Source organism: Acinonyx jubatus, chromosome A1 (genome assembly GCF_027475565.1).
Source record: "Acinonyx jubatus isolate Ajub_Pintada_27869175 chromosome A1, VMU_Ajub_asm_v1.0, whole genome shotgun sequence".
Taxonomy (NCBI): domain Eukaryota; kingdom Metazoa; phylum Chordata; class Mammalia; order Carnivora; family Felidae; genus Acinonyx; species Acinonyx jubatus.
In genome coordinates, this window is record NC_069380.1 from 7,203,707 (window position 1) to 7,226,377 (window position 22,671).

A 22,671-nucleotide genomic window follows, 5' to 3' on the forward strand; every position below is an offset into this window, starting at 1 on the left:
AGCTATCAACAGAGACCCCTTTACCTAAAAAACTGATCTGCGTCATAGGGCAAGCTTGGTTTTCCAAATCCCTCCTGTCACCTTCCTGCTAATAGCCTTCCTCCCCTTGGTATCCTCAGGCCCTACCCCTCCCATATGAACTTCATGTTGCCTCACTGTCTTTGAAATTTTATGTCTGTGTGGATTCCCCTTATGTACGCTATTAAATTCAATATTTTTCCTATTAATGTGTCTCATGTCAATTTGATTCTAAGTCCAGCTAGAAGGACCATAGGGCAGAGGAGGGTCTTCCCCCCGACAGATGCTGCGTGGTAATCAGATGCACTTACCTATTCATGACGCCATGAGGCTCAACTGTGAAGGCTCAGTCCTGACTGAGCGAGTGAGTTTGGGGGGTGAGAGGGCGCACAAGGTGGTCAGTGTTTCGTTCTTCACGGACCCGGTCAAGTGGGCTCTCGGGGGTCGAGCAGAAAGTGTCGAGCTGCTGAGTTAACTGAAAAGGCATTTTTTAAAAGACATCCCTATTGGTGAGAGTTTATTAAAAATGTAAATTATACAAAACTAGGTAGATGTGGTTTTTGAAGGTCCAGAGGGTGGCAAAATAGTTTCCCGGCACACTAAGAGAAATATGGTGACAAATACCAGGATAAACAGAATTTCTTTTTTTTTAAGGGTTGAAATGGATTTTTTTTAGTGGGTGGAGAAGGTTGAGGCAAGAGGGCTGCTGTATTTTAAGTTTTCAAATAATACTTGTTTTTTTTAAGCCGTGTGCCTGCTTCAGTAAAATAAGCATCATAAAATATTCACAGAATATTAATACACCGTTTGAGGGTTATGTAAAGTAGTACTACAACAGTATAGTTAAGTGTTTTTATAGAGAATCACTGTATAATGACCAGTTCCAAAATTTGTGATTAGGTGTGTAGTTCTGTCTTTGAACTATATCTGTGTCCAACTTTATCCCTCTCTTTTCTTTCACTTTACCGCTTACATATTGTAAATAATATTAAAGTCAGGGATGATCATCTCCCTGTTCTACTACCCATAGCACCTTATACAGTATCTTAAGAGCAATGTCTCAGCATGAATAGACACTTTTCCAAAGAAGACTCCAGATGGCCAACAGACACAGGGAAAGATGCTGAACATCATTCATCATCAGGGAAACACAAATCAAAACCACAATGAAATACCACCTCATGCTGATCTCAGTGGCTAAAATGAACAACTCAAGAAACTACAGACGCTGGCGAGGATGTGGAGCAACGGGAACCCTCTTGTACTGTTGGTGGGAATGCAAACTGGTGCAGCCGCCCTGGAAAACAGTGTGGAGATTCCTCAAAACACTAACAATAGAATTACCCTACAACCCAGCAATAGCACTGCTAGGAATTTATCCAAGGGATACAGGTGTGCTGATTCTTAGGGGCACATGCACCCCAATGTTGATAGCAGCACTATCGATAATAGTCAAATTATGGAAAGAGCCCGTGTGCCCATCGAGCTGATGAGTCGATAAAGAAGATTTGTACATATATATACAATGGAATACTACTCGGCAATGAGAAAGAATGAAATCCTGCCATTTGCAGCAACGTGGATGGAACTGGAGGGTACTACACTAAGTGAAATAAGTCAGAGAAAGACGGATACCGTATGTTTTCACTCATATGTGGAACTTGAGAAACTTAACAGAAGACCATGGGGGAAGGGAAGGAAAAAAATTATTTATAGAGAGGGAGGTGAACCATAAGAGACTCTTAAATACAGAGAACAAACTGAGGGTTGATGGGGGTGGAGGGGCGTGGAGAATGGATGATGGGCATTGAGGAGGGCACTTGTTAGGATGAGCACTGGGCATTGTATGTAAGTGATGTATCACAGGAGTCTACTCCTGAAGCCAAGAGCACACTGTATACACTGTGTGTGAACCAACTTGACAGTAAGTTTTATATATATACATATATATATATAAAATTATAACATATTTATATATAATTTAAAGATATATATAAGTTAAAAATAAACAGAGTAATGTCTCAGAATATGATTGATAAGTATGTTTTCTGGGTTGTTTTTTTTTTTTTTTTTTTTTTTTTTTTTCAAAATCTTGCTAAAAAGTGCACAAATAGGGGCACCTGGGTGGCGCAGTCGGTTAAGCATCCGACTTCAGCCAGGTCACGATCTCGCGGTCCGTGAGTTCGAGCTCCGCATCGGGCTCTGGGCTGATGGCTCGGAGCCTGGAGCCTGTTTCCGATTCTGTGTCTCCCTCTCTCTGTGCCCCTCCCCCGTTCATGCTCTGTCTCTCTCTGTCCCAAAAATAAATAAAAACGTTGAAAAAAAAATCATTAAAAAAAAAAGTGCACAAATAATACAGACTCACTCTAGAAAAAATAGAAAATACAGAAAGCAAACAAAAAAAATTAAAATCACCCAGAAACTCCTCTTACCATCTTGATAACACCCGTCCAAATGTTTTCCTGGGTAATATATACATGCAAAGAAATCTGAAATAAAAATTATCCAATATACGCTGTACCCATTTTCTTAGGATAAAGTAGAGTTTTTAGGTCAGCAGGTATGTCGTCTTTTGAAGGCTGTTTGTCATGTTGCCAAATTGTCCTAAAGAAGTGTTCTATCAGTTTCCCCGTTAGTAGAGCAAAGAGTACTCCTTTCTCTACTCTCTTACTAACTAATGGGTAGAAATATATTTATCAGAGTTGGGTTCATTAGTATTTCTTAGAATAAGAGTGCATTTGAACATTTTAAATACAGATACAGCTTGTCATTTTGTCTTTAATTTTCAGTGTGTTTCCCCTTCATATACAAAGTTTCTTTTTAATTTTTACCTGCTCAAAACTGTCAGCCATGTTTTTTTTTTTAATCTAAAAAAACTTCTCCCCCACTTTGGCATTCTATGTTTCAAAAGCTGTTCTTTCCACAAGATCATATATGTGGAATAAACTGATTTTTAAGAATTCAGTCGTGTGACTACCTCTCAACTCTATTTTTCCCCCCATCAGGAAAGCAATTGAAGAATTGCTTAAAGAGGCAAAACGTGGCAAAACGAGAGCAGAAACGATGGGACCTATGGGTTGGTAAGTTCTTGAGTGATTTTCCTTAAAACAGAACAGTAGTAAAGAGAAAGTCTCGGCTGGAGATGTGGATACGTAAATCTGTAGCCGGTGAAAAGAATGTAAAACTGTGGCTGTAGAGGAAATCCCCCAGAGGCGAGCAGGAGAGTGGGAGCCCTGTTGAGGGCCAGCTCTGGGGACTCTGCGACCCTGAGGAAGAGGGCTGGGGGTATGGAGGGAGAGCATCTGTGAAGGGTCCGTCATCCCTTTAGATCACAAATCCCTAGTGGATATGTAGATCTACTGCCCAAAGGCGCCATGTGAGAGTAATGTTGTATCAGTGTTCATTGTTTAAGGATCTCTGTTTTGTTTTGTTTTTTGTTTCTTTTTATTTATTTTGAGAGAGAGAGGGAGACAGAATCCCAAGTGGGCTCTGTAGGGCTCAATCCCGTCAGCTGAACCGTGAGATCATGGCCTGGGCTGAAATCAAGAGTGTGACGCTTAACCGACTGAGCCACCCAGGCGCCCCAAGGATCTCTGTTTTAATTATAGCCCTTGGCAAATTGAAATTTATTTTTAAAATTCTATTCATAAGTATTTCGACTATGTGACAGTTCAGCTGGGTAGAACTTAAGTTGCCTTTGCAGTTTCTATACAAAATAGAGCTTTAAAACTTAAAGTTTAGAAACAAAAGAGGAATTTACCCTTAAGAATTTAGTCCTAAGCATTTTTAAGCTTCACTTTAGCAATAACATAGGCATTCATGTGTTAAATATGCTGAGTTTAGATCTTTTATCTAGAATTTAAAATCCGCAACGATGGAGGATTGTGGGTGATTAAGAAAAGAGTCGAATCTAAAAATGAGGAGAAAAACTAGGCTTCAGAACATACCTCATTCTGTAGATTTGACTCGTAGAACCATGCACGTGATTTACATAAAATGTAAAGCAAAGTTAAGTAAATAAAGGGAAAAGTCAATCCTTAAAAATCAAGCAAAATAAAACAAATAGACCTAAAAAGCCATTTAGTGAATGACTTAGCTGCACATAAAGGAACTACTGTGCGTGATCTGAAATGTGACTACATTTTGAAAAGAACTACCAGGAAATCTTAAATTGTTTTCCATCATCATGTTGTCAAAAATATGATGTTATTCAGAAAATATTATGTAACAGGATAAAGCAAATATTTACCTGCTCTAAATACCAAGATGTCCAGCGTCAAAGGGGTGCAAATGTAAAATCAAAGTAAAAAACCTGTAATCCTAAATTCGAATTGGAAATATCAGTACAAAGCCATGCTTTAGAGAGATACCTGACTGCAGATCTGAAGCAGTGTCTGGGCTTCACCAAACTGCAAGTTAGAGGTCACAGTCACCAAGACTGCCCTCACTTCTTACACCACCTGCAAATTCAGGGAGATCCTAACGTACCCTCAGCTTCCTTAAGTCACTGATGAATCCCTACAATTCACAGAAAACTGTGAGACTCACAGTTACGGCTTACTACAGGGAAAGAACACAGATTCAGATCAGCCAAAGTAAGGGGCATAAAGGGTATTGTCTGAGAGGGTTCCAGACATGAAGCTTCTGTTGTCCTCTCCCCATAGAGTCAGCATTAAGGTGTGACAATATACGTGGCATATCGTCATCAGGGAAGCTCACCCAGGCCTCGGTATGCAGAGTTTTTATTGGGATTTCATTACTTAGGCATGATTGATTGCTCATGTGGTTGGCCTCAGTGTCGAGGTTGACCCAAAGCTCCCGCCCAAAATCACATGGTTGGGGGTTTTTGGCAGGGCCAGCTTGCGTTCTAAGACCATCAGGCATGGCCTGCCCCATCCTAAGATCCACTCTAGACAAAGACATTTCTGTCCGGCGTGTGACATTACCTCCTAGAATTGAGATCCCCTCCCAGAAGTCCGCCCTCTCTGGGCAAGGTTACACCGTTACTACACAGACAGGGAATGTATAAGACGATCCGGAGAATCTTGTCACACGAGAAAGCAGAGAAACACTCGAGGACTACTGTAGTGATGGCTGAAAGACTCAGGAAACAACTTGAAACCCCTCCCGCCAGATGGGGTAATTTGATCACCAAGAAGAATGAAGCTATAAAGACCGAGATACCTCAACTGTGTTCAGATCCACAAGGTCATAATGATAATCACAACAAGAAACTTGTCGGTCCCGTTTGGAGAATGCTGTGGAACCAAATCAGTGTCCATAAAATTGGCAAAGAGAGAGGAAGAATAAAACATTTATCCTGTTCCCTGCACACATTGTGCTGCAGGGTTACCAAATCATTGATGAAAGAAAACTCCCCTCTGGAACTGCAACTATTAAATGTAAAAGGACATCGTGGGGTGCCTGGGTGGTTCAGTCGGGTCGGTTTAGCGACTGACTCTTGATTTCGGCGCAGGTCACGATCCCACGGTTGGTGAGTTCGAGCCCCACATCGGGCTCCACACTGTGACAGTGCTCGGGATTCTTTCTTCTTTCCCTCCCTCTCTGCCCCTCCTGTACATTCTCTCTCTCTCTCTCAAAACAAATAAATAAACTTGAAAAAAAATTTTTTTAATGTAAAAGAATGCTAGAATAAGATCACCATTTGAATTCTTAGCAACTCAATAAGAAAACAAACAATCCAATTTAAAAATAGGCAAAAGATCTGAACAAACACATCATTGAAAATGATACAGGGTTGGCCAATCAGCATATAAAGAGATGCTCACTGCTTCAGCGGTGTCTCTCCCTCTTTCTTTGCCCCTCCCCCACACACACTCTGTGTCTCTCTCCTTCAAAAATAAACATTAAAAAAAAAGAGATGCTCAAATCATTAGTTATGAGGAAAATGCAAATGAAAACATCAGTTAGTTACCACCACTATGGATGCACTAAAGTATCCAAAATAAAAATTTAAAAAGGCTGACAGTCCCAAATAAAGACGAGGACGTGGCACAACTAAAATGCTCACACACTGTTGGCAGAAATGTAAGATCATACAGCCATTGTGAAACATAGTTGGCAGTTTCTTATAAATACTCACCACAGAGACTCCTTCTAACCAATTACCAGAGAATTGAAAACTTAGGCACCCACACAAATGCGCACAGTAATGTTTATGGCGCTTTTATTCATGATGGCTCAAAACTGGAAACAACTGAGTGGCCCCTGGGTGGCCCAGTCGGTTAAGCGTCCACCTTGGGCTCAGGTCATGATCTCGTGGATCGTGAGTTCGAGCCCCGCGTCCGGCTCTGTGCCGACAGCTCGGAGCCTGGAGCCTGCTTCGGATTCTGCGTCTCCCTCTCTCTCTGCCCCTCCCCTGCTCGCGCTCTCTCTCTCTCTCTCTCTGTCTTTCAAGAATGAGTAAACATTTAAAAGTAAATAAATGAGTAAATGAAAACTGGAAACAACTGAAATGTCCACTGACTAATGAACGGATAAACAAATCATGGTTCTAGCAAGTACATTCAGCACTCCTTGATAATAAAGAGGATGAGAAATAACACACAGCATGGCTGAATCCCAGGAGCCTGCCAAGTGAAAGAAGCCAGACATAAAACCGTACACAGTGTAAGATTCCATTTATGTGGCCTTCTAGAAAACCCAGAACGATAGGGACCGAAAGCAGGTCACTGGTTGCCAGGACATGGGGACAGAAGGAAGGGGTTAACTGCAGAACTTGGTGGGTGACAGAAACGCGCTACGTCTTGATCGACCTCGTACATTTGTCAAAACTCTTCACGCTGTTTACTTAAAAGGATAAATTTTATTCTGTGTGCATTCTGTCTCGTAAACCCAATTTTAAAAGAAAAAGAATGGCATCATTGGCAATCCCTAAGGATGCACTGGACCTAGGCAAAGGTCACTGGCCGCTACACTGACCAGATGCGGACTTGCTGGGGACCATTCTGGGACAGGTCAGGCGGACCCACACCTGAACTCACGGACCCATCTTCATGCTGAGAAAAGATGCGGAAAACCAGGCCACTACTTAGGAGACATCCTTGTCAAAGAGATTGAACCCCAATCTGATCCCATCTCCAGTCAGAACTACTAGCTTGCACAAAATACAGAGGTCAGAGGAACACATTAACTGACACTATAGGAATAGAATCACAAAAGTCCAATGTGGGGAATTCTACAGGACAAACAGCCCAATTCCCTTTAACAAAAGACTTGCAGAGAAAAGGAGGGGAATCCTATGAACTAATAGACTTGAGACACGCCAAATAAAATGTATACCTTGTTTGGATCCTTATCCAAACTAACTATAAAAAGACACTTATGGGGCACCTGGGTGGCTCAATCGGTTGAGCATCTGACTTTGGTTCAGGTCATGATCTCACGGTTCGTGGGTTCGAGCCCCGCGTCAGGCTCTGTGCCGACAGCTCAGAGCCTGGAGCCTGCTTTGGATTCCGTGTCTCCCTCTCTCTCTGCCCCTCCCCTGCTTGTGTTCTCTCTCTCTCTCTCTCTCTCTCTCAAAAAGAAACAAACATTTAAAAATTAAAAAAAAAAGACATTTATGAAACAGTTGGGGTATTTGATGACATTAAGTAATTAATATTGATTTTTTAGGTGTGATAATGGTTTTGCTGTTACTTCATTTTTCAGAAGATATTATCTTTTAGAAATTGATTGTGATGTATTTATGATTGAAATGATACAAAATGAAGTAATCCAGTATGAGTCAATCTGTATGTCACATATGGAATCATCTTAGATTCAGTAAAATACCCACTTCCTAGAAGGATAGTTACTCAAATTGGTGAGATAAAGTGGACAGAAATATTCTGCATGGTTCCTGGCATGGAGCAGTCAGTCAGCGTTATTAGATCTGCTCTTATCTTCTTTCCAGCCCCCTGTCCTTTACAGAGATAAGGTGCCTCTTCTAAAGTGAATCAAATTAGTACAGGTTTTGTTAGGGGCAGGCCACTTTGGTGTTTGGTATAAGGCAGGACTGTGATCAGGTTGACTGTAGCCGCTGGTCCAATCTCCTACCTTCAGTGAGAGAATCAGTACGGAGCTAAATCATGAATTCAGATGGCCCGACAAGTGAGTATGAAAATATCAGTCAGGGCTCTTGCTACGTTCGCAATGTTCAAGGGCATAAGTTCTTTCTAGGCAGCTCTCCAAATAGAAGTCGTTTATCCTGACAACCTTTCTGCCATTTACTGACTCGGTAGAACTTTCGGATAGTGAGAGAACTGGTTTATCAGTGACAGCTCCATTTTCCCTGGAGAGAGTTACCCCACGCGCGGGTCATCTTGACGTTTGTGGGAGGAAGGATGTGCCCATTGGGTGTCACATCAGTTAGGCTGGCAGTTCCCCCAGAGTTGTCAAGGACCCAGGTTCCGTCCAGTTTTCGAAATCTTCCAACCACAGAGTGTGATTCTTTTCCACATGGTCTAGTGTTGGCCCACTCCATTCCACTTAGCAGAAAGGAAGGAAGAAGCCACGCCCCCCCTCCCACCCCCCCCGCCCCGTCCCTTTAAGGACACTCCCCAGAAGTTGTGTCCACCATTTCCACCATTTCTACAGGTACTCCACTGGCCAGAATTTTGTTCACCGACTACAAGGTCAGGAATTCGGTCTTTGTTTTTTGCTCCAGGTAGTCAGGTGCCAGATAAATATCTGGGGTTCGTTTACTCTAGAAAAAAGGAAGAATGGATAGTCGGGGACAGTTGACAGCCTCTTCCCATGAAGGAAGCAGAAGCATGTTGAAAAGGGAGTAAAGGGTGGGAGGCTGGGGCGCCTGGGTGGCTCCGTCGGTTAAGCGTCTGACTTCAGCTCAGGTCATGATCTCATGGTTTGTGGGTTCGAGCCCCGCGCTGGGCTCTGTGCTGACAGCTCGGAGCCTGGAGTCTGCTTCTGATTCTGTGTCTCTCTGTCCCTCCTCCACTCACGCCTTCTCTCTCTCTTTCAAAAATAAATAAAGAAATCTTAAAAAAAAAAAAAAAAGGATGGCAGGCAAAGCGAAACATTCAGACTTGTAAGAGATGGGTCCTGGGAGAATAGGGCTTGAAACTTGTTAAATTCCCATTAGTCTACAGGACAAGAATTCTTGCTGACATTGCTGACATTTTTTTCAGTTGTCTTAATAACGGTGATCCTGAGCCGTTTTAGTTTTAGGGTCCTTTTATACTCTTAGGAACTATTGAGGACCCCAGAAAATTTTTTTGGTGGATTATATCTATCAATGTTGACTGTATTTGAAGTTTAAATTGAGCAATTTAAAAGGATCTATTTATTCATTTAAAAAATGATAATAAGTCCATTACATGTTAAAAGGAAATAATATGCCTTTTATAAAAATAACTACATTTGTGGAAAAAAAATACTGAGTTAGAGTGATATTGTTTAATATTTTTGCAAACCTCCCTCATGTCTGACTTATAAAAGACGCTTGGAAGTTCATGTCTGCTTCTACAACCTGTTGTTTTCCTTGAAGTATTTGAAGAAAATCCAACCTCACACAAATATATGCCCAGAAAAGCAAGAAGTATTTCAATAGCCTTTCCAGAAAATTATGGTATTCTTTAATCCTCCGTCAAAATTTTGCAAGTAATCTCAGCGAGTAGTAGATTCTTAACCTTCTTTTTAATAATGCAGACTTTTCATATTCCGTCATAATAAAATCACTTGGTCTCCCTTGCACTTTAACTGGATCTGCTCCCCATACATGATTCTGTAACATCCTTCATTAGCCATCTCAAAAATGTTGGCTCATGAGTCATCTTCTAATGACAACACATTATATAATACTTTAAAAATACATTTATAAATATCACCACTAATCTCATCAGAGAGTCTTTGAAATGTTGGGAACCTGTCAAGTTCCCAGTTTTCCAAAAATCTAATTTTCTTTCACTTGAAAAACTCCAGTTTTATCATTGGCAATGAATTCTGCAAGCTATTTTCCTTGAATTGACAGGCTCACTCACCTCTGAATAACCAGCTAGTTCACACGCAACTCAAACATTCACGTAGGTTCTTTTCCTGAAGGCAGCTTCTGGTCCAGCACAGCCTGGCAGCTATGGGCTATGCAAAGAGGTCTGACTGAAGGACAGCCACGACTTGCTTCTATTCCCTGGTGCTGGCACAGCGAACATCTTCCCCATCAGGCTCATCCTGGGAGAACACCTGGTTTTCCCTCTGTTTAAAGTGTGTGTGTGTGTGTGTGTGTGTGTGTGTGTGTGTAAATAAAAACTTTTAACCACTAATGCAGTGGTTCCCAAACTCATCTGCACATTTGAAATCATCTGGAAAGCTTCCCAAATTACTAATGTCTGAGTTTGCAGATGGCCTGAGCCAAAGGATTTCAAAAAGATACCCAGGTGATTCTAAAGTGCACACAAATTTGAAAAGCACTCTACCAGTCCCTATTTATTAAAAAGAACGGAACCATCGTGCAGGTAGAATTCACACCTCTCCCACGGGCAGACGGCACCAGAGCACTTGGATCGCCAGCCCAGCCACGGGAGCCCCAAGTTCCATCTCTGACAAGCAGACCTTCTTGGACAGATCTTAAAGGAGTAGACAATCTGTTGCTTACTAGTGGGCCATGGTTCGTTTTTCTAAGCATCTAGAAGGCCTTTATATTTGCTTTATATATTTTATTTTAATTTTTTTAAATTTTATTTTAGTTAGTTAATATACAGTGCAGTGTTGGCCACAGAAGTTGAATTCAGTGATTCACCACTTGCACACAACACCCAGTGCTCATCACAGCAAGTGCCCTTCTTAAGACTCATCACCCATCTAGCACACCTCACACCCCACTCCCTCCATCAACCCTCAGTTTGCTCTCTATCGTTAAGAGTCTCTTGTGGTTTGTTTCCCTTTCTTTCCCCCATCCTTCCCATATGTTCATCTGTTTCCTTTCTTTTTTTTTTTTAATGTTTATTTATTTTGAGAGAGTGTGTGTGTGTGCGAGCAGGGGAGGTGCAGAGAGAGGGAGAGAGAGAATCCCACACAGGCTCCATGCTGTCAGCACAGAGCCCGATATGGGGCTCGAACCCACAAACAGTGGGATCATGACCTGAGCTGAAACGAAAAGTTGGACGCTTAACCAACCAAGCCACCCAGGTGCCCCTCATCTGTTTGGTTTCTTAAATTCCACATATGAGTGAAATCATATATTTGTCTTTCTCTGACTGACTTCACTTAGCATAATACATTCTAACTCCAGCCACATCATTACAAATGGCCAGACTTCATTTTTTTGGTGGCTGAATATAGTGTGTGTGTGTGTGTGTGTGTGTGTGTGTGTGTGTGTGTGTGTGTCTGGGTGTGTATCCACAGTTTGACTATTGTTGACGGTGCTGCTGTAAACAGTGGGGTACATGTACCCCCTTTGAAGCTGTATTTTTGTATCCTTTGAGTAAATACCTAATAATGCAATTGCTGGATCACAGAGTAGTTCTATTTTTAGTTGTTTTTGTTTGTTTGTTTCGTTTTTTGTTTTTGGAACCTCCATACTCTTCTCCAGATTGGCTGCATCAGTTTTCATTCCCACCAACAGTGCAAGACGGTTCCCCTATTGCCACATCCTCGCCAACACCTGTTCTTCCTTGAGTTAATTGTAGCCATTCTGACAGGCGTAAGGTGGTTCCTCGTCATGGTTTTGGTTTGTACTTCCCTGACTGTGAGTGAGGTTGAGCATATTTTCATGTGTCTCTTAGCCATCTGGCTGTCTTCTTTGGAACATTGTCTATTCATATCTTCTATCCATTTCTTAACTGGGTTGTTTGTTTTTGGGGGTGTCGAGTCTAATAAGTTCTTTATAGCTTTTAGATGCGAACGCTTTATCAGATACGCCATTTGCAAATATCTTCTCCCATGACGCAGGCTGCCTTTTAGTTTTGTTGTTTCCTTTGCTGTGCAGAAGCTTTTTATCTTGACGAGGTCCCAGTAGTTCATGTTTGCTTTCGTTTCCCTTGCGTTCAGCTAATAAGAAGTTACTCCAGCCAAGGTCAAAGAGGTTGCTGCCCAGTGTTCTCCTCTAGGATTTCGATAAGTTCCTGTCTCACATTTAGGTCGTTCATCCATTTTGAATTTGTTTTTGTGTAGGGTGGAAGAAAGTGGTCCAGTTTCATTCTTTTGCGTGTTGTTGTCTCGTTTTCCCAACACCATTTGTGGAAGAGACTTTTTTTCATGGAATGTTCTTTCCTGCTTTGTCAAAGATAAATTGACCATGTAGTTGTGGGTCCGTTTCTGTGTTTTCTATTCTGTTCCATTAATGTGTGTGTCTGTTTTTGTGCCAGTACCATATTGTCTTGATGATTACAGCTTTGTAATATAGCTTGAAATCCGGACTTGTGATGCCTCTAGTTTTGTTTTTCTTGTTCAGGATTGCTTGGGCTGTTCGGGGTCTTTTGTGGTTCCACACAGACTTTCGGATTGTTTGTTCTAGCTCTGCGAAGAACACTGGTGGTATAGGGATTGCATTAAATATGTAGATTGCTTTGGGTGGTATCCACATTTTAACAATATTTGTTCTTCCTATCCATGAGCATGGAATGTTTTTCCATTTCTTTGTGTTCTCTTCAATTTCTTTTGTAAGTCTTCTATAGTTTTCAGAGTATAGGTCTTTTTCCTCTTTAGTTAGATTTATTCCTATTGTTTTTGGTGTAACTGCAAGTGGGACTGATTCCTTGATTTCTTTTTCTGCCGCTTCATTATTGGTGTATAGAAATGCAGCAGATTTCTGCACGTTGATTTCATATCCTGTGACTGCACTGAGTTCACATATCAGTTCTAGCATTTTTTTTAATCACGTTGATTAAAATTAAGGAATTGAAACGAGTCTTTCGGGTTTTCTCCATAGGGTCTCGTGTCATCTGCACATAGTGAACGTTGGACTTCTTCTTTGCCGATTTGTATACCCTTCATGTCCTTTGCTGAGGCTAAGACTTCCAGTACTATGTTAGATAGTAATGGTGAGAATGGGCTGTATTTGCCTTAAAATTTAAAATAGAACTAGGTCGCCATTTTTTTCCCCTCTTGGACATTCCAGGAAACGATCTTAGCGAGGTCGTTGAGCCATTGCCAGAAAGAGACTGCTGAACTAAAGAAAATGCAGTGGAAATGCCATTTTTTATTTTGTAAAGAAAGAGGCCATTTGGTGCTCTGTACTTCTGTGCACGTATTTCAGCAAAAGAATCTCTTCAGAAGCTGTTCTTAACAGAGGCCTCAAGGAGGCTGAAGTATCGGCCCATATGACTTCCTTTTAGTCAACGTAAAGGAATTTATAGGCACACATTTCAGCAATTTGCACAGCTTCACGGTCTACAAAGCTGTTTTTATTCTGGTCACATTCACATCAGCTGATCTGTAGCCCAATGTCATTTCTGCGGCGAGGGCTCGCAGGACTTCAGCCTTAGCCTGGGAAAGGCTTATATTCCGGTATAAAAGGTTACAAGGATTGAGTGGGACAGAAAATGATTCTTCGGTTTTCTTCACCTGGTTGTTTTAAGGCGAGTGGCACTTTTGGGTGCCTTTCTGTTTTGGCCTGGAGTCGGTCCGGTGATAAGGTGAAAATTCCTGTACGTCGTTCTTCTGTTGTTATGTAGTCAGCTTTATACCGGAAAGCAGATCATTTCTCGAGTCTTTTTGCAGGCTTTTTTTTTTTTTTTTTTTTAATTCACTTGCCTGAGCCCCAACCGGTAGGTATAGTAAGAGGCCAGGCTCAGGCAGCAGTAAAGAAGACTCCCTCCTGGCTTTAAAGGTGTCAGTCCACTGGTGGACACGGACAAGTGAGCAGGTGAGCACAGCTCAGCGGGGAGGGAAGGAAGGGCTCGCATTTCAGAGTGACTCACGGATGAGGCTCTTGGCAGTAGTTCAGGGCCACGAGATCCAAAGCCTCTACTCTATGGCTAAGACCATGGGGCCCAGAGGAGTTTCCTGAGGCCCCAGCTAGCCACTTGCGCACGCCTGGGTTCCCACTTGCTTTCTCGTCCCTGGCTGAACGCTCGTGTCCTACACTAGCTCTCTTTCGTGGATTGTTGTCCGGCAGGATGCCGATGTGTCATACTTCCTGCGCCTTCCTGCCCCAGCTTCCCGCATTCCTTCCACATCCAGTTACGAGTGAATCGAGTGAATCGTGAGATCGTGTGAATCGGAGAGCCCCGCGTGCGTTCCCGCTGGGTGAGATCGCTGTGGACATGATGTGTACGGCTCGGGGAGCAGGAAGCCAAGGACAGCAGGCTTGTCACGTATCCCGGGACACCACCTTTCCCATTCCGGCTTCTGAGGTTTATCGTCACACGCCTCTGTTTCCTCCTCGGTGGTCTCCCAACAAGCATAAATACGTGGACAGATAGCCTGGCCTTTATCTTTGCCGCAGGACCTACCCTGTGCCTTCTCAGACTTTGAAAAATAAATTACCAGCGGGGCGCCTGCGTGGCTCAGTCGGTTGGGCAGCCAACGCTGGCTCAGGTCATGATCTCATGGTTCGTGGGTTCAAGCCCTGCATCGGGCTCTATGCTGACGGCTCAGAGCCTGGAGCCTGCTTCGGATTCTGTGTCTCCGTCTCTCTCTGCCCCTCCCCCACTCGTGCTCTGTGCTCTGTGCTGTCTCCTCTTTCTCTCTCAAAAATAAATAAGTGTTAACAACAAAAAACAAAAGACCAAAAAAACAGCAATCGGGGTGCCTGGCTGGCTCAGTCGGTTGAGCATCCGACTTCGGCTCAGGTCATGATCTCACGGTTCGTGGGTTCAAGCCCTGCATCGGGCTCTGTGCTGATGGCTCGGAGCCTGGAGCCTGTTTCAGATTCTGTGTCTCCCTCTCTCTCTGCCCCTCCCCCGTTCATGCTCTCTCTCTGTCTCAAAAATAAATAAACATGAAAAAGAATTACATAAAAATTAATTAATAGCATAACTATATATGTACATACATGTCACCTATCTCACATTACTTTTAGATACAGCACTGGGGACAGAGTAGCTGAAAACCTACCTTGGGCCTCAGGACTGTTGTCCGCACCGCAGAGTAATTAAGAATTAGCAGTTGAGCGATGGGGATTATGACGTTCTAAAAGGATTTCTCGGGTGGCCACATGCTGAGGCATTTGATTGCCACATCGCAAACTGTAGGCCCCCTGGGTGGTTGTGGTGGCTGTGGCAGCTTTAAACAAGAAAATGAGTTGCAATCAACCACAGCGTCAAGATTAAAAATATTTCCCTTGTTTCCTGGAGCGTTGGGAGTCCAGTTCTTTCTAAGGGTCCTTTTTCACTTACATCCGTCATGGCGCCAAGGAATGTGCTCAGTGGCAGGTAGAGCGCCACTTGCTGGCGTGGGAGTGAGTGTGGCCACAGAACACAGGAGTGAGTTGGGGAGCGTCACACGGGAACTTGGCCTCCGCTTCCCTCACCAGAAAAGTAAGAATCATAATTTCACAATGCCTGTTGTGCGCCCCCGATCGCAAAATCGAGTGCATTTAGGGCGCTGTCTGCCCTTGTCACGGCCCTGTCCGTGTCAACGGCTCCCCATCTGACCCCACGTCCAGATTCGCTTCTTGGTGCCCGGGCCAGACAAAGCAGCCTCGGCGGCAAGCGGGCTGATGGGCTTAGCGCCTACGGTTTCCTCGCCTGACTGCCCTGCTGATTCGCCACCCGGTTACACCACGCATGTGTCTGTCTCTCCGCTCCTTCTTCTCTGTCTGGGACAATCTCGGAGGGTGGACCTTGGCGTCAGACCCCCCGGCTCCCATCCCACTAACTCGGGATCTCTGACGAGTTGCTTTTCGTCCTCTCTTGTCCACCCATAAAGTGTTTGATGGCTGGAGAAACGGAACGAGGTCGTGTCAGTCATGTGATGGATGGCACGGGGCAGTCACTTCACGCAAGTTAGTGTCAGCATGGTTCGCCTCGTTGGCTGGTGATCGCATGTCACTATCTGACGGGTCGTATTCGTGGGACCGTTTTATTTTTAAAAAATACTTACTTTGAGAGAGAAGACGCGCACGTGCGCAGGGGAGAGGCAGAGAGAGAATCCCAAGCAGGCTCAGTGCTGTCAGCGCAGAGCCCCACGTGGGGTTCCATCTCACCAACTGCGAGATCATGACCTGAGCCATGACCCGAGCGCAGATCAAGAGTCGGATGCTTAAGGCTTAACTGACTGAGCCACCCAGGCGCCCCCATGGAGCTACTTTCGAATCCAAAAGTGTCAGGTCTGACCCCGTAGCACGTTAGACGTTACAACTGCCCACCTTCAGCAGTAGAGAGACAAAAAGTATTAAAAAATCAGTATTTAAAAAAGTATTAAGATCAGCAAAAGAATTACGTATCTCTTCCCCTTTCTGTTCTCTTGGTTTGTTTTATAGTCTACTGTTTTTCGTAAGTCGAGCATGATAACTACCAGGAGGATGTGCCTTACTTCGCAAATCAGGTTACATAGTGTGCGCACTCAGAAGGAGAGGGAGAGATGAAAAGCTTCTAATCCCGGCCTCAATCAGTCCGAGTCTGTCTCACAGCAGATTCTCTAGAAATCCGCCTCCCCCCCCCGGCTTGCGGCAGCCTTCGTCACAGCTTCTGCGCGGACGGCTTTGCAAGCGAAGCAAAGCCCGTCACTTTCCGAGTTTGCCAGAGGGAGGATGCTGGATCTTAAGCCTGAAGTGCTGTCGTGGGTTCTCTCCAGTGGACTTGTAACCGGTCCCATTATATTTAGAGTTTTATATCCATTTATATCGCTAGCGCCTTAAATCGGCTCTTCCCACACGAGCTAGGATAGCTTTCTAAAACCCAAAATGAAAGCAGCCAGGCAGGGTGAGACCACTGACGTTGTACGGATCACAGCTGCAGACAGGGAAGCAGCCGCCCCATCCCGTGGCCTCTCCGGTCCCCAACCCCAGCAGCGTGTCTTGGGACATAGCCAGGGACGTAGGCGGTGCAGAAACATCGAGCAGCCGCGCCCCAGGCACAGGCCTTATATACCCCAGTGCGGATGTGAAAAACCCTGGAATGGTTGGCACCTAACGCCAGCTCATCGTGTCATCTCAAATACACGAAAAAGCGGCACCAAGAGAGAGCTGAGACGCCAGATGGAGAGATGGGTGAAATGAATTTTCAAATGGGATGAATGAGAAAAGAGTCGTTTTCTAAAGGGTTAACATACAGACCATGAGCAGAGAATTTCAAAGGAAAAAGTTATGTCTTATTACACCATGATCCTGGCTGATAGCTTTTCAAGACTTTGAGAAAAATAACTCTACACACGCACTTAAATTTTTTTAAAGGAAAAACGTTAAGCCTTACTGCACCATGATCCTGGCTGATAGCTTTTCAAAACTTTGAGAGAAAAATAACTGCGAGCAGAGAATTTCAAAACTGGGACAGACTTCAGAAGCCACCTACATACCCCGGCCCTCCGTGTTCTATCTGAAAAGCATCTGCAGAGCTCACATCATTTAGGAAATGCAAATTATAAGCTCAGAGGGATACCCCGTAGCCCACTGACCGCCCCCCGCCCCCCCACACCAGTGGGGGACTGAGATGTCCTGGAAAGGGAAACTTCTGGGTGTAGAAATACCAAAACTTTGCAGTTCTACCCATTTTTGCGAAAATTTCTAGAAAATGTCATTAAGCTTTTCTTGCTGGCTCAGGTGGTTGGGTTTGGTTTTTTTTTCCTTCTTTTAATTTTTTTTTTTTTCATTGAGAAACATCAGGTAGCCCACTCTGTTCTTGATTAACTTATTATCCCCGGTGATTTGAGGCTTCAGGAGGTTCTCCTGAGTCACCATCAAGGAGAATTCCCTGCTAAATTAACGGATGTGAGTGTGGCGTGCACCCTTTTTCACAGAGAGAGAATGAAGAATAATAATGTCGGTCCACATTCCCTGTTTAAAACCCTTGAATCCTGACAAGTTTCTAAATTTAGATGTTTTCCCATTTTAGCAAGGCACTTGAGCACATCCACTGTGCATGACGAACACCCCCAGGGGTGCTCGTTCAACACATTATCCCGTCTGCCCCCAAACCTCTGAATGCTTCTACTATAAATGGGATCAAGACTAGACATAAATAGCCCAGTGTGCAGTTAGGCCAGGTTTTCGGCTTCATAGAAAGAACTTGATTTTCAGAGGTCTTAACACTTGGGAATTGTGGATGAGAAATTATAGACCCATAGGTAACATGCACTGAAGATTTACCGTGTGCCAGGCAGGTACTGTGCTAAGTGCTTTATGCATTGTCTCAGTAAGTCCTCCCAATACGTGGATATTTCTGTCACTCCCCTTTGCAAATGGGGAAAACGGATGCACAGAGGAGTTAAGTAACTTGCCCACGGTCACGGTCACATGGCTAGTTAGCAGAGCTAGGATATAAAGCAGCGCTGACATTTACCAAGCGCTTGTTACACATTAGGTACTCTTCTAAGCATGTTCTCACTCACGGGATCTGCAGTCATTTCCCACACTTAACAGGCAAAAGGCCGTAGGGAGATCACATGACACGCCCAAGGTTCAGTCGGATAGATGGTATGATTTCAGAGCATGTGTGCTCAGCGGGTACCATGTTGTACGCACGCGTAGCAATAAAGCAGCAGGCTGTGAGGTTCAGCAAAACGAGTTACGACACTGGAGGCTGGGGCAGCTCTCTCGCCATAGATTTCCTCAAATGTCAGCAACACTGTTGCACTCCTTACACCCTGATATCCTCACTGCACATGTTACAACGTCTTCTTGTGGAATCACTTATACTATGCGAGCTGTGAATGGGGCGCCTGGGTAGCTCAGTCGGTTGAGCGTCCGACCTCTGCTCAGGTCATGATCTCAGCGTTTGTGGGTTCGAGCCCCACATCGGACTCTGTGCTGACAGCTCGGAGCCTGGAGCCTGCTTCGGATTCTATGTCTCCCTCTCTCTCTGCCCCTCCTCCACTCTGTCTCTCTCTGTCAAAAGTAAATAAACATTAAAAATTAAAAAAAGCTGTGAAGGCCAGTTTTCTTGTGGACTTGACCCTAGAAAGCCCTGTCATTCTCTGAACAGCCCTTCTGGGCGCTGTGTTGAGTCAGTGGGTCCCACAAGCAGCTGGAAGCTAGGAACTGTCCCCTGCAGCTCGGCCCCCCCTGCTCTCTCGGTGGGAACCTGCGTGTCCGTAGCAGAAGAGCTGTGCTCATCTCAAGCAAGCCCGTGGGGGTGGAGATGGCCTTACGTGGAAGACAGCAAAACCAAGCAGAATTCACCAGGCGCTACCAAAGGTTTTGTTTTGATATCCTGGGTCATTGTCCCATCTGGCAGTGCTGGCCTTTCCCCCTTGGTCTAATCCCGAGAAGAGCTGACCGGTTTTATCGGCACTGGCCTGGCACGCTCCACTGAACGTAGCCCAGAATTTTCCAGAGCCAGCCGTCCGTAGCCCCCCACATGCAAGAGACCCATGCGGTCCACTTAGACGAGTGACCCCGCTCCTGCCGGAAGCACTGGGCACTCTCAGCTTGTCGCCTGTCACCCGCCACGTTGAGGGGCCGCTTTCTCTCGCAGTCTGGCCGCGTCGTGCGCTTTGGTGACACCAGCGTGTCGTACTCTTCCACATCTTTCCCGAGTTTGCAGGGGTTCAGGTTTCTGCTCCGGAATGGTGCCTGCAGTTAGACCCTCTGGTGCCACGGAGGTCCAAGCAGGGTGGCCTCTCGTCGATGCCCCCTTATTGCTCAGGGCTGTGGCAGGACAGGGCAGGTGGCTGCGCCTCGGGACTCCTGAGGTAGCGCCATGCTGGCTGGTGTGCTCTTTCTGGAAGCTCCGTGAAGCCCCGCGGGGCCACCGGGAGCCACGTGGTGTTCTACCCCCCGTGCTTCGGAGCTGGTTTTCCTTTCCCCGTTGTCACTGCCTTTCTTCTTTGCCCCTCAGCTCATGTCCTGTGGCTTCTAAACTCCGGCGCTACCCAGAGAAACAAACCCCCCCCCCCTCCCGCATCGCTGCCGCCTCCAAGGGTTCCCACCGCCCCTGCCGCGCTCCTCTCTGCCTGCATTTCCTTTTCCCCCTGTTCTAGTTCTTTCCCTCGACACTTCCGGCCTGAGCATTAGCCCCGCCTGGCACGTCGAGGGTCCGCACCACCTTTGATGCTTCTCAGGTATTGTCTCCGTCCGCGTTGGGCCCAAGAGCTGTTCATTTGCCGCAGGAGACGCTTCCTTTTCTTTTTTCCCCCACCTGTCATTTCACTTCCGGATTCGATGCCGTTCTGGATGCTTGAGGTGGTCTGACCTCCCTGTAAGTGGCAACAGGTTGATGTCTGCTTCTCTTTTCACTGATTGGGGGGGGGGGGAGGTGCTGAGCTACAGGGTCACTCCAGTGGGGTGCCCGTAGATTGAGTTTGAAGTCATCGTGTGGGCTTCTCTTTGAATCGGTTTGCTACAAACATGGGAGATGATAGAATCCTGCATTCGTTTTTGTTTAGTACTAGCCGCTGTGAGAAACGTGATGGGGGGGGGGGGGGATCAGCATCCTAAAATAGCCCATCACGTGGCAGACAGCTCAAGGCCAAGAGAAATATGCAGGCTCTCACCTGCGGGGGGGGGGGGGGGTGTCTTCTCCAAAATGAGAGATTTGGTACACGTGAAAAGGAAAGCAAATACTGCAGTGTATACGTAAGCCTGTCAGCTAGTAATTTAATTAACTACATCTTGTCTCTTGGGTGAACTTGAATCACAAGCTACTTCAATGTACCCGGAGCAGAAATTGACCCAGAGGGTGGGCCTGTGTGAGGTGCTCCCCACGAGAGCACAGAGTAGCGTGCTAATGTGGCAAGTGTGAGAGATGTTTGTTTTTAAAGGTAAAAAGCGATTCGTGCATTTGTATGGATTGTTTGCGCAATTTTTATTTCCAGAACAGAGCATTTGGCTCCAGTACTCAAGACACGGCAAGGCATACTTTTCTGTTGCCCAAGAGGGACTTCTTTTTACTCTTTGGTAATGAAAAACGAGCCCTGATAAATGCAGCTCGCGGTGCAGATTAGAGTCAAATCAGGCGTTGATCATTCAAGGGGAAAAGACTGAGTGGTCCCGTTCTTTCAGAGTGTGGCCCCTGTGTCGCAGGGGGAAAGTGAGTCCCAGGGAGAAGAGGGGGCCGAAGCGTTCCGATGGGGTCCGGCCGGCCGTCTCCGAATTCCAAGCGTCTTGCCTCTTCCCCCTGGTGCTCCGAGTTTACACTAGGTGGCATGCAAGGAAAGCCGAACAAATTCAGAAACTCGCTTGCGTGTTCACAGAACCCTTCGGCCCGAGCTGCGACCGGCGACCGGCGGGCGCGGCGTCGGCGCGGGCTGCGTGGACTGACGCTGTTGTGTTGTTCCCTCCCCAGGATGAAGTGCCCCCTCGCCGGCGCGAATAAGAGATTTCTGATTAACACGATTAAGAACACGCTGCCCTCCCACAAAGAGCAGGACCCTGAGCCGAAAGAGGCCACGAAGGCACCTGCGAAAAGCCAGAGCCGGAGGGAAGAGCACCGCAAGGGGCACCGAGGCCACCCTTACAAGCCCAGCTCCCAGAGCCGGGGCGCGCGCGGCGGCCCCTCGCCACCGCCGAAGCGGAGCAGCCCGGAGAGGGGCCCGGCGAGGGGCCCGGCGAGGTACGAGAAGCGGTCTGACAAGCGGTGAGGCCGGGACCGCGCGGCCGCTGCCTCCGGGACTGGGGCTTGTGCGGACGCGGGGTCGGGGCACGGGCCTCGGGCTGGAGTGGTTTTCAGCGCCGGTCCTTTGCGGCGGCGACACGGCTGTCCGCGCCCGGGGACTCGTCTGCAGGCGGCGCGGCAGGTTTCGGCCACTCCGGCAGCGCCCCGCGCACGCGTGTGGTTTCTGTTCTCTCTCGTTCGCCAGTTGGTTTCGAAATAAATCTGAAACGGAAACAAAGTTCCCCGAGATGGTTACGACTAGTTCCAGGGTTGTTTGTTGGTTTGTTTCATGTGTTCCAATCGTGGTCATTTCTCAAGTTTTCTCCAAAAAACAAAAATCACCTGTAAATCCTAGACGTTATCTTGCTGGAGGCTGAATTTCAGAGGCAGAGGTCAGCCGGCCAGTGACCGTGCTTAGGCCGAGGTGTGGCCCGTGGAAGGGCTGGAAATGTACCAGGAAGAAACGCAGCGAGAGACGCCTTGCCGGTTTCCTTTTCCTGCGAGCGAGCCCTCGGGGAGGGCGCCCACAGGGCTTTGGGTTTGGTGTTCCGTACCAACAGCCAGAGGGGGGAAACGGGGCTCTGTCGCTGCCTTGTGTGTTCTCAGACTCATTCCCCAGATGAACCACCTTTCCATAGTCAGTTTTGGGGGCAACGTGTGCGTTCTAAGCGGTGCTTTCAAAAGAACCCTCAAAGGTGAAAGTTAAATTATTCAGTGCTGTGTCTTCTTGAGCTAAAGACCTACGTCACCACCCTCAGTAGAGTTGTTTCCGAAATCTTAATGTTAAATAAAAGTGTGTTTACAACGCCTTTTTCTGGTTTCGGTGTTGTTTTCTTGCTTTTTGTTTTGTTCGGTATCAGGGTATCTCCCAAATGAACGTACAATTACAGACTTTGCAAACCCGCGTCCTTCCTTTCATACTCAGGAAAATGCCACGAAGTCCCGTCTTCCCCAGCCCACAAAAGGAAGAAGAATCTGTCTGGTCCCCCCCCCCGGTTTTCCC

The 22,671-nt window shown here is 46.0% G+C and overlaps 1 protein-coding gene across 1 annotated transcript in view; it reads left to right on the forward strand.

Annotated features, from left to right (window-relative positions):
* LOC113600873 (protein POLR1D-like) overlaps positions 1 to 22,006 on the forward strand; it is a 47,592-nt gene extending 25,586 nt beyond the window's left edge. Inside the window, exons 2-3 of the mRNA XM_027064607.2 lie at positions 3,024 to 3,098; positions 21,360 to 22,006. Coding sequence (XP_026920408.2) covers positions 3,024 to 3,098; positions 21,360 to 21,654 — 370 coding nt within the window. The 3' untranslated portion in view covers positions 21,655 to 22,006. The remainder of the gene's footprint in view (positions 1 to 3,023; positions 3,099 to 21,359) is intronic.
* Positions 22,007 to 22,671: the final 665 nt, after the last annotated feature.